The following is a 16187-nucleotide window of genomic DNA, read 5'->3' as shown; positions in this document are numbered from 1 at the left end:
GACTCTTTACATTTAAGTACACACACACACCTGTATGGATATGTATCCACATAGAGCGTATGATTGCTTGTGTATATTCCCAGGTATGCAACCACATTTTTCTTAATTAAATATTTACTCATAGGCTGTTTTGTCGTGCTGTTATTAATACATGCTCGGATAGCTATGTACATATGTATGTGTGTGTGTGTATTAGCGGTATGAGTCAAGTGATTACCGTTTGGAGCTCTCGATGTCGGCCATTTTGAAGATAACATTTAGACTGATTCACACCAACCACAACCAATGCGTTGCACGTGTATATGTGTATGCTTATTGTAAATATATGTTTAATCTCCTCAAATGTGCTGAGTTTGGGGTGTGGAATGTAACATTATAGCAACGGGTCTGGCTAATTGTACACCCAAACGTGCCTGTGAACTGAGAAAAAAAAACACTTGCACCATTTAAACAACATAACTGGCATATATATATGTATATATACATATACCTATATGTACTTAGATAAGTATTTATGTATATATATTATATGTAGGGTATACATGTGTTCCCACCGTTCAATCGCCGCAGGTGCGAATTCCAGCTCATAATATATAATAATTTTACATTTTCTCAGCCCAATTCTTCGAGCAGTTATAACAATTCTGAAGTAATATTTATGTCTGGTATTCGCTTCTCTATTTTCCGAACGTAATTATGACACCTACCAATAGACTCACGCTTCAATCAAATGTCACTCTACCACGCTCTGATAGCGAAGATTCCTAGAAATTGGATTAAAATTGTTATCAAAGAGACACCATTCACTGCGTTTGGGGAGCAAAACAATCAAGTGGCATTCTTTGAAGATTATTTAATAAAAAACGTATTGACAATTACAATTTGAAGTTTCTGTGTATGAAAAAGTAGAGTGATTTACAGTTAACTATTTATTTAGTTATTAATTTATCTATAAGGCTAAGATAATAATAGTTATAAAGCGCATGTTATACAATTTTATGACAATGCCATGAGCCACGAAAAATGCTTACATTAATAAAGATATTTTTTTAATTTTATATTTTTGAATAAAGTTTTATGACATATTTTAGGAGGAGGAGAGGTGTAAAGAACAATTTCTAATAGGACTTGGAGTCTTAACGCAACTTTTATAGCCCAGTTACTCTCTTCTCAAGTAGCGTAAGCAAAATAAGCAAGCAAAAAATTTTACGCTCCTCAAAAGATTTTAAAATTTTGTTGGTTTTCAATTTCAAACGTTTATTAAATAGTAATTTTTGTAGTCTGAATCAAAAGTTTTCTCTCTTTTTCGTTCTCCTTGACTCTTTTCTGGGCATGTGAGACCGAATCATCACTTTTATGTCATTATTAGTTAATGATAGTAAAATTGAGAGCTAAGGTATAAAAAATTTATGCAGAGTTACGTGATTTACACATTATCAATTATTACGCCTTTTAATTATTTTTATTACGCCAGTATTTAATTTTAGACAGTCTCGAAAATAATCAAGATAATAATAAAAATATTCCTTAAAATGATATTAATAACTTTATATTATTATTTTTGTAACTTATTAATAGCACAGTAGAATTAGACTGACATTTTCTGGCAAAAAATATTTTTTTTTCAAAAATTTGAAGTAATACTCTTTTCCACCCCTAAATGTAGGCAACCAATATAATGAATGATCAATATTAATCCATTGACTACAATTACGCATTTTTTTGTTGAGAAGATAACAAATAAAAAAGACAATTAAGTGTCTGCGTATGGTACATACCTATGCAATCCGAAATAAAAAACTGCTTCAATATTCAAAAACTTAATTTTGCCTAAAAATATGCTTTTAAACTTGCTTGCTGTTTGCTTCACAATAACTGTATTCGCATTTATCGATTGCTTCGCTGTTCTTACTTATCGCGAAACTTATTTGATTTTAAAGATTGCTTGACTCTGTTGTTATTATTGTTGTTTAACTGCACACAACCTTTATAAATGCCGCCCATACTTTACCTTTCGCCTTATCTGCCAACGCTGCGCCGCACCTTCGCTGCGCTTCGGCCCAAGTCAAGTACTGCAGCGACCAACACACCCACAAGTGTCAACGGCATCTGCAATTGCAACATTTTTCATTATTCGCCACTGACCAACGATCGCACCGTTCCTTTAATTGCGATCGCTTGCGCTGATAATCTTATCAACGCCGCAACGAGCGAGTCTGCTCAAGCATCTTTACCGTTATTGTATGTGCATATGTGTGCTTGTAAATACAAATATTTGCCTTTTGGCTCTGCACATTTTTATTATTAATTTTCGTATTCGTTTATATTGAAGCACAATCGAAAAAAGCCGTCATCGCCGCCTGTCTGCTGCAACAAATTGCTCCCCTGACTTTGACAAAGCGGCCGCCGTGGCAGGTGCGCATTTGATTTCGATCTTGAATTAAATTTTTCCTTCAAGTATTATAATAATATTAAAGTGCTATTTGTGTAAAATATGCTTTTAGCATACCCCCAACCCGTAGTAAGCTCAGCTGGCGCCACATGTTCAAGCTGTCACGGCCGCTTTGTGGCACAGTCTTATCTATTTCTGACACTTGGGCTGTGTAACTTCCTTTTTAAAATCTGACAATTTAATTTTGTAATTGCCTTCAAATCAAGCTTTGTTATACAATATATTTTTTAATGCAATATGCCTTTGAATCAAGCGAAGCATTGTGTTCGACAGTTAGGTTTAGCCGCGCTTTAGAATTAATTGTAATGCAAGATCTGTTTTGTAATTAATTCCAATTGAAAAATAATTACTTTTCAGAGCCTCTGACTTTTAAATAAGAGACACTGTCGGTATTTCGGAACCTTTAAAATCCATTAACTAACGCAGGTTCATCTCGCTGGATAAACAGTGGTGTCCTACGAGAAGATAGAAGCCCTTGACATTATTATATGTTCAGTTAACAACTGAGTTGTTCATAATTGTGAAGCTGAAATTTTAAAATTTACCTAAATTATTCTTACCAAAATAATGTATTCCAAGATTGCCTACATTTGGGCGCAATTGCAAAACAATCAGAATATTAACAAAACTAAACAAATCAAAAAAGTAAAAAAGTAAACATCAACTCTTATCAATAAAAAACTGTTAGCTGATAAAAGGTGACACATTTTTGTATCCACTTATAAAATAAAAAAAAAAAAACAAATTCAAAATAGGAATATAGTTCGACGATATTTTCTAGCGCTCTGTTTCGACACAAGTTTTCGTGATATTTGCTTCTTTCGATGTACATAATTTACGATATCCAAGCTTTTATATTGAATGTAATAAATATATTCATAAGTGTTGAGTGTATATGTGTTCATATGTACCTATGTATATGCTTCGTGCACTGCATATACCCGTCGCTCTACTAATAATATACCGTTTTTATTGGGCTGTAAAACTTGCACGCGAACCATTTTTCACAAAAGTGCCAATAGAAATGTCTGTATGTATGTGATAGTTTTGAGTGAGTTTTATGCATTTGCATTTCCATTGTGCGCCAATCAGGCATCGCTTTGAACGAGTATAATTGAAATTTGTTGGAAAATGTGTCTCGCATTGAGTAATTACTAAACCACAAATACTCACTTGAGAAGCGCTCGAAGCTTGGAGGTGGAATTACAGTCGAACGTGCATACATAATTATCATAATTTATGTACAAGTTTTATAATTAACGTCTATGCTGAATATTGCCATTCAAAATATTCCTTATACAAATAAATTATTTTTCTTCAAATAATAATGGTTGCTTCAAGACGCAATTTAAATTTTATTTTTTAATATTAATTTAATTTATAAAAAATTAATTCTTGTAAATTTTATTATATTCTTCTAAATAATTTATAATTTTCCACTTTGAATTACTGGATATTTGTTATAGGAATAATTTTTCGTGGTGTTTAATTGTACTCGATTTGTTTATTTTCAATCAAAATTTAAGCAAAGGCGCTCTGACGCTTTAGTAAAGGACGCTTGATCGCATCAAAAACACCAGTAAGTACACAGTTTGGCGCCAAAGTTTTTAGCGCTCGATACTCTTATTTATTTGCATATTCACATAAATATGTGAAATTTGGTGATTGGCTTGATGGAATATCATTAATAACAAATCGATGACCAACGAAAATATTTTATAATTATTTTGGAAGAAATATACTTGTATGATATGTTTGCCATCTAGAGAGAGATTTTTTTTAAATAATAACTGGCCAAAGCAAGAAGTTCGTCTGCTTTAATTGAGAACACGTTCTCTGTAAACGATTTCTACATAACTGTTTTGAGTATTGCTACAATTAGGCGCATTAACAAATGTCACATATTTTAACGAAGACACGCACCTAATTTAAAGTTGAAAAATATTACATTTTTAAACCACAGTTACTTTTCCCGAGTTTAGAATACAAAAGAAAAGAAATTTAAATAATTTTATACACAGTTGCTACCCTTTGGTGTACCTCAATATATATCTTTTTTTTTTGCACCCCGTTTGCTTTGCTCAATTGCAAACATATTCAAATGTCTCATATTTCATTTTAAATAACCAGCAATCACCAGGCATATCGAGCATAAAAATATTCATTAAAATAGCGACATTATTATTAAAGAAACCAACTGACATTTATTTGCTTTAGGAGCAAGTGTTTTGTGCAAATTAAAAAGTAAACGAGTTAGAAATATGTGTGTATTTCATTTTTTTGCTTTCCTTGACAAACAATTTGTGCAGCTGTTTTGTGGGTTATGGTTTTCCACTTTAAATCGCTATGGGGTTTTATTTCCATTTATTAAATTTGTTTAAAAAAAGCTTTCTCGTCTCGAAATTTCGGTATATGAACACACATTTGATATATATATGTATTTGTGTGTATTTTTAGGTGCAGTGAAAATAAATATTTATAAAATAATTAAAAAATAATCGAAGATACACTGCATATTTTAGCAATATCTCATTCTAAGTTTTAGAATCGAATGAACAACTCGCTTCGACTCAAAACTTGGTGTTCGATCTTTGGTTTTTTGTCGACAGTGTAAAAACTGACTTCAAAAATATTTTCGAAAAAGTAGAGACAAATTGATCAGCGATCAAAAACGATTGAAAGACAGTTTTTGGCTGAAAATTGATACTGCTTTAAATTGAAATCACGATTCAAAATAAAAACTGAATATTATGAGACGAAGCATTTAAGCAAAATATGTAATTGCGGATATATGTACATATGTATGTCTGCCTGGCCTCCTTCGGAGCTATGCTTAGTCATTCATTAGCAATAAATACTAAAATTTATGTTAGAAAATAATTAAATACTTGTGGTAAATGCGGTCAATTTATGTAATGACATATATTGTATATTTTTATACCATGAAATTTGTAATTCCCAGAAGTAAACGTCGGAGACCCTATAAAATATATATATGTTTATATATATATACATATGATCAGCGTGCTGATCTGATTCGATTTAGCCACGTCCGTCTGTATGCACGCGAACTACTTATAGACCCTCAGAAGCTGCACATTTGTCGGAACTGCTGATATCGGACAACTAATATTATATATAGCTGGCATTTAAAGTGCATGAGCAAAATCAAGTTCTTGTACTGAAAACTTTTTTACTTGACAATATATTTTTACAAATGTTGGCATAAATTATAAATTATTAATAAGGCAATCTCCAAACAAATTTTTCATATCAAACCACTATAGCATACTCGTATAATTGCCATTTATACTGAATGATCCAAAACAAGTGAAGGCTATCATAGCTTCAGTGCAACTGTAGTTAACGTTTTTTTCAGAAAAAGTATTTAAGAAGTTAGGAATAACAGTCCCGAACCGAAAATAAAAATGCGATATTAGGTTTCAAGTTTACAAATGAGTTCATCTGTCTGTCTGTATGTATGTATTTAGAGTTGTTTTTTTAGGCATTCACTGCCTTGTGCCAGCGCCGATAAGCGCAATGGCAATGCATATACATATGCGCTTTTTGATTATAGATAAAAAAGCAAACGAATGAAAGAAAAAAACGGCAAAGTGCTAATTGAAATTAGTGCGCTCGCGAAAAGGTGGTGAAATTCTACGCGTAATTGCACAAAATATGGCGAACGTGCACATAAAGCCAAAACGCCACAACTCCAACAAAAACCTATAGAATGGAGGGAGAGTCTATATATTATACACACACACACACATACTAGCCAGAGTGTTTAATAGCAAATTCATAGAATATATACAAATTCATATATACCACATATACTAAACGTGTGTATATACATGTGTTAAACGGTGTAATGAAACAATTTTATTTTATTTTACTTTTTCTTGTTGTTGTGGGTGTCATTTTATCTGCGCTTTGTTCCAAAGCGTTCCTCGCAAAAATCGCAATTATCAAGAGCGCCCCAATAAATAGTTAATATCTATGCAAATTAGTAGACGTATGTATAGGTGAACTTATATATTTAAACAAAAGCAAAAAGGTATGTATTTATATAATATGAAACAGCAAATGGCTGCTTCTAAAGTTAAGCAGATAAAGTACGGTTATATTGTGTTTCAAGGTCACACGAATTATAAGTGTGCTTTATGACTAAATATGTATAAAGGTGCTTTTGAGAAATGCTCCTAATTGTAGGCAACGTTTTTAGCATTACTCTTTTAATTCTGACTAAAGAAGAAAAAAATGGAATATGTATCAAATCAACATTGTTGCTAATAATACTTGTAATCATCGCCAGACTAAGAAATTATTTTGATCGAGCCACTGTGCAAAAATTGATAAATAATCAGGAATAGTGATTGTGATTGCTATTAAACACACGTTAGAAACTCACGACTCTTGTTCTAAAAGTTATACCTTTCAATTTACATCCAAGCATAAAAATGGAAGAGATTTCTGGTAGCTTTTTTTACATTTCAGAGCTGCAACTTTCGGGTATATAAAACGCGGGCAGATTTGAGATAAAAGCACGAATTTCTTCACTAGAGAGGCCTTGTCTATTTAAAATCATGTACTATTATTAGTTATTATGAACTGTATTTGCTTTGACTCGATTTCATTTAGAGCAACGAAATAACGTAAAATTGGGGGAAGTTCATAAAACGCAAAAACGGCTAGTCCCAATGTGCTAAAGAGCTATAAATGGGCGCTAAATTTTACTTAAAGAATTTGTATTCATATTTGCTCTGTAATTTTTGGGTGTTCCCAGTAATATTTTCTGTTTGGTAATTAAGCAACTATTTGCTCACTGACTTAACTAGCTAACAAAGCAGCGAACATGTCAAGTACACAGCTTCCAGTCAAACTAACTAGCGTTTTTGCAAAGATACTAACAATTTTTTGCTTTTGCGTTTGCGAAATGAAATTTTGTTTGTCGAAGGAAACTAATATTTGAGTTTCATTGTTTTGGGCACTTCTGGTCATTTGTATGTATGTATGTATGAGTACTCAACGGCTTTTTCAGCTGAAAACACATTCTTTCATTTCTAATTTATTTGCAAGCGTGCGGTAAGTTGCAGATAATAAAAATGATGTTAAAACATTTCAATATTATTCGCACAAAGGGCCTTGACTCGGCCGGGCTTGAGACGCAGAGAACAACGGGCGTGTTGCAACTGTGGTGACCATTACAATTGCTTTGCTTCGCATGCAATTAGAGTTGACCCAGTTGCACCGCGTGCAAAAGCGCACGCATGCGCGTGTTTACCGAAGTGCATTGCGCAATTTATGTTTTACGTATGTGTATGTGTATTACATATATGTGCATGTGTGGTGTGTGCTGGCAAAGTAAAGAGTAAACGTAACTTGGACTCATAAATGACTAAGTTGAACTAACCAAATAGTTGTTGTTGTTGTTGATGCTAGTAGGGAGGCTTTTTCTATTAGTTGGCTCGGGCGGGGTCAGCTGTGGTTCGCTTAATGTTCGCTAAGCTCTCTAAATGTCTTAAGCAAATTCATCTTCTTTAACCGCCCCAAAGCCAACGATCAACGAGTACAACAATCACATAAAGCGGCCGAAAGCTGTTTGAGCACGTCGGCGTGGCTATAAACGCTACAATGTGGCCTGTGCAACCCAGTGAGCCAATTGGCTGATGTTTATGAAGTGAGAGTTTGAGAGCCGATACTCGAAAGATAACGAGGGCGCCTGAAGCCCCATCAAAAATACAGCCATTTTGCTGTATTGGGTATCTAGTTAGGTCCATACGATTATACGTACGTATGTATAAGCCCATTCGTATGGTTGGTAATAGAGTAGTGAAATTATTCCGCACAATGGTGTATGACGAGCCAAATTGCAATGCCGCTGTGGCATCCACCGCTACTGTGCGAACTTGTTGACCGCTGTCGCTGTTGTTGCTGATGTTGTTGCCATTGTGGCCGCCAGTTTTATTTTTGCTGTCGCTGCTGCTGCTAGCTGATTGTCGTCAATGCCTTTGCATTTCTTGTCGCTTGAATGACTTCGAAAATAGCGGAACGACTGGGCAGAGATGCACGCACACTCAAAAACGGACGCGAGCTTAACGAACTCGCACGCAACCTACGTACCTACGCTTATCCAAGTATTTGCCTATGCACTTTGAAATGCAATAAAGCCAAAGTAGAAAAAACGGGATGATGCTGCAATGCTAAGTGCTTCGAGCGCACAGTGGAACAATTTGTGAGCCTTGGCCAGATTAGATGCATAGAGTTGATGAGTTCTTAGAGGCGAGTACTGCATTAACAAAACTTAAACGTCTTTAATAAATCTCGCAATGTCCTTGACTTAACATGGTGAATGAATCAGTTTCTTTCCCGATACTTTTTGGCAATCTGAATCCTCAAGACCCACGTTTAAGTGGGCTATAGGCTTCTCAAAAGCAGCAACACTAACTGTCTAAGATGTTACAACTTTTTTATTTCATATATATTTGCTTGTAAAAAAAATGTTCGTTTGGTACGGCCGCACCTTCGTATAGAATAGATCTAACATTTCCAGACTTAACAAACTAACTATAGAATTAATTTTTAAACTGTAACAATTTCCTTGTGCTCATTTCAGCCTACGAAGGACCAAAATGCGTCCCCGCCGCTTGAAGATAGCTGGTGCTGGGAGCCAGATAACGTCAAATCCGACAACGACCACTCTTCCCAATCCTCGAGTAGTGGCAATGGCAATGAAATGGTCAATATTACATTGGAGGAGGTACCGCTGGGTCATAGCGCGCAGACTTCCTCTAGGAAACGTGCTGCCAGTGAACAAACTGCTACGCTACAGAAACGCAACAAGCAATTGGAGGAGGAGAATAAACAGCTGAGTTTGTCTCTCGAAGAGTTGGACAGTCAACATAATCTGGCCATACAGAATGTGCTTGAGCTGAAAACTGAACTTCAGGAGAAACTCAGTGCTGTTACCGCTAGCTATGAGGCCTTGAAAAAGGAGCATGCTGACAAGTTCATTAACAGTGAACTCGAGTTGGCGCGTTTAAAAAAGCAGCTAGATACTGTGATGCAACAGCAGAAAGCTTTTGAGTCCGAGAAGCAGCAGTTGCAGATGCAGGCGTCCAGCTATGAAGCCGAGATAAAAAAGTCCATTGAAGATATGGCCGATTTGCAAGCGCTGCTCGATAAGAAGACGCAAGATAATATGGAGTTAATTGAAAAGGTTAAGTCAGCCGGGCGCTTAGCAGATAAGTCTGCAGATCAAATAACGGAGCTACAACAGCGTGTGGATCAGCTAACGAAAGAGATGGAAGACGCAAAGCAAATAAAGGAGAAGAAAACATCCGAGTCTTCGACCAGTTCAACGGGTAAACAAAGTGATGATGAATTCATTGTTGTGCGTGACGGTGATGCCAACTCATCTGGTCCTGCCACGCCGCCCGCGAAGGAGGAGCTGAAAGACAAGATTGTGCAATTAGAAAATCGCGTTTCAGAATTGACATTGGAAAACGGCAGTTTAGCCTTGAAACTGCAGGACAGTGAGATGGAAAAACAGCTCTCGGTGACGGTATGGCGTGAGAACGTGCAAGAGCTGCAGACGCGTTGTGAAGAAACCGAAACAGCACTAAAGGCTGCAAGAGAAGAACTCGAAGAACAACAAGAAAAGTTGGAGTCTTTGAAGGAAAAAGCGGCCGAAGCTGTCATCGCTCAACAGCAATTGAAAGCTTTGGCTGAGGAGAAGGGCCAGATCGAGACAGAGATATTAAATATGAAGGAAAATGTGCAGAACGTTTCAGAGCTTGAGAAGAGACTGCTGTTTTCGGAGAGTGAAAAAGAAACGCTTCAGATAGAATTACAGGGAGTGCGTGCGGCACAAGAGCGAATCACAGAGTTAGAAAGTAAAGTTCAAAATCTTATGGTAGAAAATCAACAACTACGCCTGAATGCAGAAGCCGAAACCGAGACACAGAATTACAGCGCGGAGTTAGCTGAACGCATCAAGTCATTGAGTGAGGAAAACGAAACTTTGCGCGCCGAAATAGAGTCAATAGCACATTCGAAGTTTAGTGAAGCCATTGCAGAAGAGAAGCAAGAAATCACTGATCTGGATGCCGATGATGATGAGCCCTTGACGGTGGACAAAATAAAAGAGCTGCTCAGCTCACACATCAAGTCAAAGCTCACCACTGAAATGGAGGAGGCTTGTCGGGCAGTGCAAGAACGTGTTACTAGAACCGTTAACGAAATGGAACGTAATATATCTCGTTTGTCGGAAGAACTGCTCGATTTGCAGGATAGTAAACTGGTTTGGGACCATGAGAAAAAGACGCTAGAAGCAGACATTTCACAATACATACTACAATGTGACGAGCTAATGAAGAATAACGAGATACTGCTGAACGAGCTAGAGAACTATAAGCGCAATAAGCTCGAAACGATACAGGAGCACAATGAGCAAAGCGTTATGGATTTAGAAGCCGAGTTAGAAGAAGCTTTTAAAATGAACGAGACTTTAGAGCAGGAATACGTAGAACTGAAAGATAAGAACGACGAGCTCGAGCGAGAGAAACAGACGCTGACTGAGCAGTTGCGCGCCGCCCAACAACAGTGTGAGGAATTGCGCAGTGCTGAGAAAGAACTTAAAATACAGCTTGAAACATTGGAGATAGAAAAGGGAAATATGCTTTTCGAATTGAACGAGCAGAAATCATTGGACTCTAAGCAAACGGATGGCGATGTGCTCCTGAAGAGTGCCGAGGAAAAATGTGAAAATTTAGAGAGCCAATTGGCGCATCTGAGCAAAGATCACGCGGATTTGGTAGCAGCCCTGCAGACACAGAAAGCAGCATTGCAGGAAGCTATAATAAAACGAGAGGAAGCCGAAAAAGGTCTTTTGGAAAAAAATATGCTAATAAAGCGCCTAGACGAAAACCTTAAAGAGGATCGTAGCGATGCGATGCAGAAGAAACTCGATAACCTCTCTGCGCTTTATCACCAGTTAGAGCAGGATTTATTGGCGAAAGACATAGCGCTAGAAAATCAGAATAAAGAATTACTGCAAACGCAAACCAATTTGGATTTCTGCGATGGTAAAGTGCACGAACTCGAAGAGTTAGTGGCAGAAAAGGAGAAAACATTGGAGGCAACGCGTATACTTCTAGAGGAGAGCGAAAGCGCAAAGGACGAACTGAGTGAAAAGTTACGACAACAGAAAGTGAATGTCGAACAACTAACGCAACTGAAGCAAGAGAAAGATACTCTTCTAAACGAATTCGAAGAGCTTAAGAAGAAGTGTGAAGCGCATAGCGATGAGCTGAAGACGCTGCAAGAATCAGCGGTCACATCCACCAGCAATGATGCCTCCGCAATCACACGCATTGCGCAACTAGAAGCCGAACTCCTGGCAACAGTTGATCTGCAGAAGTCCGTCGAAACGTTGAACTACGAGAAGAACGAAATGATTAAGGCACTGCAGCAAAAGCATGCTGAGAACATGCAATACTACACAGAAATCCAACGCTTGCAGGTACTCATGCAACAACAGCAACAGCATCAACAAACAGCTCAAGCGACACCTTGTGATAAGTGCACGACGCATGAGATCACACTAAGCGACTTGCGCAAAGAGTTGGAAAAGCAGCAGGATCAAATAAAATTCCTCAAAGAGAAGTCCGACATATTGACGACCAATTTGCTGACGGAGCAGACCAATCAGCGGCTGGTGAAGCAGGAAAAGGTGGAGGTGGAAGAGCAGAACGCAGCCATTCGTAAGGATTTGGAACGGCTGCGGGAGCATTTGCTGGAGATCGAGGACTTGCACACACAGGAGACGGTCGAGATGCAGCGCGAGCTGGAGGAGACCAAAGCGAAAATGGTTGCGCTGCAGAACGACGTCGCGAAGTCAAGCAATGCATACACATCGGCAAGGTAATTATAATATCTTGTGCATTGTGTGGTGAAAAAGAAATGAAAAACGAACTGTTGATTTTGGTTAGTGCGTCGTTTAGTGAGGTGCTTTCAAACGAGTCTCAGATAAAAAAAAGAAAAATTAGACAGAAAATTAATTTTAACTAAGAAAGTTATATTTTAAGTTTACCATGCAATTTGAAGGTCAATTGTTTAAGAGACAACATGAATACCATATGAGGCAACTGGAGCTCATTGTAGGCTGGCAGATAATGTAGCATATGTGGTATTCTCGATCGGTGGAGGCCTAACGACAACCAAAGAAAAAAAAGACGCCAGTCGAAAATTATTTCTAATAATTAACTCCACAAAATGTGTTTTAAAATATATGTTGCTGAGCAGAAATGGCGAAAAGAATAGATGTGTGGAAAATATTAGAATATTTCGAAGCAATTTAAATATTGCATTTGAAATGGGAAAACGTGCTTTTATGAAATTTATTAGTTCTATGTAGATATATTTGTGTTGGTATCGTGTTGGAGCTTGGTGTTGTGTACACAAGTGTTAGTCCACACGTACACACATGTTTGTATGTATGCTTATGTATTTATACAAACAGAGATACGAATATTACTTTGCTCCACCTGCCGCGTTGCGCGTTGCGGGTACAGTAAGCATTAAAAATAGAAAACGCCTTGAAAGTATAGTAAAAATTATCACCTAATTATCGGGCAAACAATATGTTTTGAACTCCAAGCGTCCGCAAGCGGCGGGGGTGGGCAAGCGCGTACAGCGCCAAGACCCAGACAAAGCCACTCAGCCAAATGCACACACACACACACACACACATGGACAACAGCAATGTCTGTATACATTGGTGGAGCATAAAATTACCGACATTTCGTCATCGTGCCTGCCTTTGCCGTGCTTTCTGTTTGTTTTTCTTCGGTTTACGCTTTTCACTACATCGCCATTATTGCACCGGCGCACACGGCAACAAGGCAACAAGTCGGCCGAGGCAACAGCAATAGCAGTAATAGTAACTGTTATCGCTTTTAAACCTTTCGTTAAGCTTCGTCACGACTCATGGCAATTGCTTTGCAAAGCGATAACGTGTCACAAAGCGTTGGAAATTAGTTGAGTTCGGCAGCACGGCGGTGTAGGTGCTGCCAGAGGGCAGATGATATTTTAGTGCGATCGGTGTCACCACAGCCGTTTGGCGTTTGCTGGTGCTTCTGAGCCAATATTACAACTGCAACCAATGTGCATTTGCAATGCCACAACAAAATTAGAACATTCGCGCGACCCGGCGCGCTCGTTACGGCACGCAAAGGCCGGTAGCTGGTCGCCGTCGGCCGTTCGCTGGGCCAGCGCTGGTACGCTCCAAGGCAATTCATTAGTTTCGTACTGGCAATAAAATAAATTACATTTATGCAGCTAGGGCTATATTAATTTCTAAGAAAATAAATTAACCCAACACATTCTTCAATTTTCCACAGTATACGCGCCAATCAGCATGCCGAGACGTTACAAGCGCAGTACGCGCTTGTGCTTCAGCAGCGCGACGAGTTAGTGAACAAGCTGAGCTTGGCTGAGGATCGAGAGTCGAAGAATCAGGCGGCTTTATGTAATCTGCAGTGCGCACTCGAACAGTTCCAAAATGGTGAGTTGGCTAATCGACAGAATGAGAAAAATAATTGCAAAAATAAGCAGATATGACTAGAATATTTCATCAATTGCTAAAATTTTGTTCTCTGCCTCGACAGACAAGCAGAACGACATCAAAGCCGCCACGCACAGCATACGCAAGGAGCTGCAGCAAGAGCAGCAGAAGCAGGCACAGCTGCAGGCGGAGATCGGCGCACTGCAGCAGCAACTGAGCGAGGCCAAGCAGGGCCTGTGCGCCGCGGCACGGCTTAGCGACCAGTTGGAGGCGTGTCAACGCACAATTGCAGTGCTGCGCGAAGAAGGTGAATATAGTGTTCATATCTAAACGTATATAAAATGTAAATAAACCGGTGAAAAGTATTCGAAAATTGGTGAACTGCATCTTGTATACTAACCCAATGCAAATAACCGTATGCGAAAGTATTTAATACGAGTATTATACTCGTACACGTATATATTAAATGCAAATAAATGAACTGGAATTTGTTGTTACTAACCATCACCACCAAAGCACCCAACCACCATGTACCACGTCAGCCATAAGGGAAATCTATAATAACAGCACGCAAACTGGCATTTGGCATTAACGAACCGAGTAACTATTTCTAAATAGTAAACGCTTTGAGGAAAATAGTTAAAAAAAAAAATGAAAAAAAAATGTTTATTAATAATAAAAATAAAAAAAAACTGTTGACATTGTTGCAAAGTTAAAGTTTCCCTTAAGCCACGCTGATTGATTCTTAAAGGTAAATATCAGCTGGTAATTCTGGGATTTTATCAATTTTCAAACACTCGGAATTTCAGTTGGTATACACTTTTACGAATTATATGTAGTCATCGCAATGCAAAAGAAAAACCCAACAAAAATTGTTTAAAAAAACACAATAATATGTTAATATCATGCGCATCATCACATCACCAACAGCACCATATCTATCAAAGTACAATAACTTAGTTCGCTTTACTTATAATAAAAAAAAAATATGAAATCACTGTCATCATTCACTGTCACACTGCTACGCTCTTAAGAAATCCATAATCGATCACCTTAATTATGATGGCGCTCTCCCCATAACCTCACCGACGCACATCGATGGCGCGTTCAAACGTTAAGTGACCTATGACCTGCACTGGTAATACCCCGTAGTTTTGACTGAATGGAAATTTGTGATTTTCTTGGCGCCTTTAATGCGCTGCTACCCTTATATAACGATTTGATCATTGCTTATGCACACATAAATTCATATATACATACATACATACTAACATTTTTATATCACTCAGTCGAAATATAAGTAAAACATTGATATAAGTGTCAATCTAGTCTTATTGCGCAGGCACTTTGCTGTACTTTTTTATTTTTCAAAAGTTATTGCTTTTAGTTTAGTTAATTGCCTTCCGTCTACTATCATTATAGAGCAATCTTGAGGTGAGAAGCTAGTAAGTTTTCCATTATATTTTGTTATATTTCTGAGTACACAAGACGTTGTGGATAAGACTCTAAATGCAAAAAAAATAAATAATAATTTGAAAGCTTACAAACACGCTTTAGCAGATAAGAGAAAATAGAACTAATTAAATAAAAAATGGTGCTGAAAATCTATTTAAATTTTTCAATGAATCTCTTTAAATTTTATAACTCAAGTTGAAAAGTAAACTTCTCAAATGTCCAACGCTTTTACTAAATAGTATCTCGACTTGAGAAAAATATAGTACCGAGCAAATGAAATGCACCAATGTGTCTATAATTAATTTAATTTAAGGCGCCCTTAAATTCGGATTGATTTTTTTATTTAAACAAGCTTGCACTGTAAAAATATCCCCAGGTGCTTCTTCCTGTCAAGTGACTCGCAAAAAGTTGAATATCAAAAATAAATCCATTACTAGAACCAGCAGATATTGTATGTTACTTCAATAATGCTAAAATTTGAGAAAGACTTCTAAGTATTTGTTAGTAGTGTTATAGTAAGATTTTCGAATATTTTCGTAGTTTGCAGCATCTTCGATTTCTTATCTTGTCGCTAATGGCTTTCCTCGCTTTGCGTGCCAATTCTTACTTTAACAACAAGGCGAAGAAAGCAAAGGGTAGAATGAACGCATTGCATTCAGTGTTTCTCTCTAATAAAACTGAAAGCGTTAAACGATGAGAATTGCCCAACATTTT

At 37.4% G+C, this 16187-nt stretch overlaps 1 protein-coding gene across 2 annotated transcripts in view; it reads left to right on the top strand.

Moving 5' to 3' along the window:
• The window catches only part of Gmap (Golgi microtubule-associated protein), a 41261-nt gene that overhangs the window by 22615 nt on the left and 2459 nt on the right, over positions 1 to 16187 (top strand). For both annotated transcript variants that reach the window (XM_014246951.3, XM_014246952.3), the window contains 3 exons: positions 9069 to 12376; positions 13855 to 14018; positions 14122 to 14325. In XM_014246951.3, the coding sequence (XP_014102426.2) occupies positions 9069 to 12376; positions 13855 to 14018; positions 14122 to 14325 (3676 nt within the window). The remainder of the gene's footprint in view (positions 1 to 9068; positions 12377 to 13854; positions 14019 to 14121; positions 14326 to 16187) is intronic.

Source organism: Bactrocera oleae, chromosome 5 (assembly GCF_042242935.1).
Source record: "Bactrocera oleae isolate idBacOlea1 chromosome 5, idBacOlea1, whole genome shotgun sequence".
NCBI classification, from domain to species: Eukaryota; Metazoa; Arthropoda; class Insecta; order Diptera; family Tephritidae; genus Bactrocera; species Bactrocera oleae.
The sequence above is the reverse complement of the archived record's forward strand: the minus strand, read 5'-3'. Positions and strand labels throughout refer to the sequence as shown.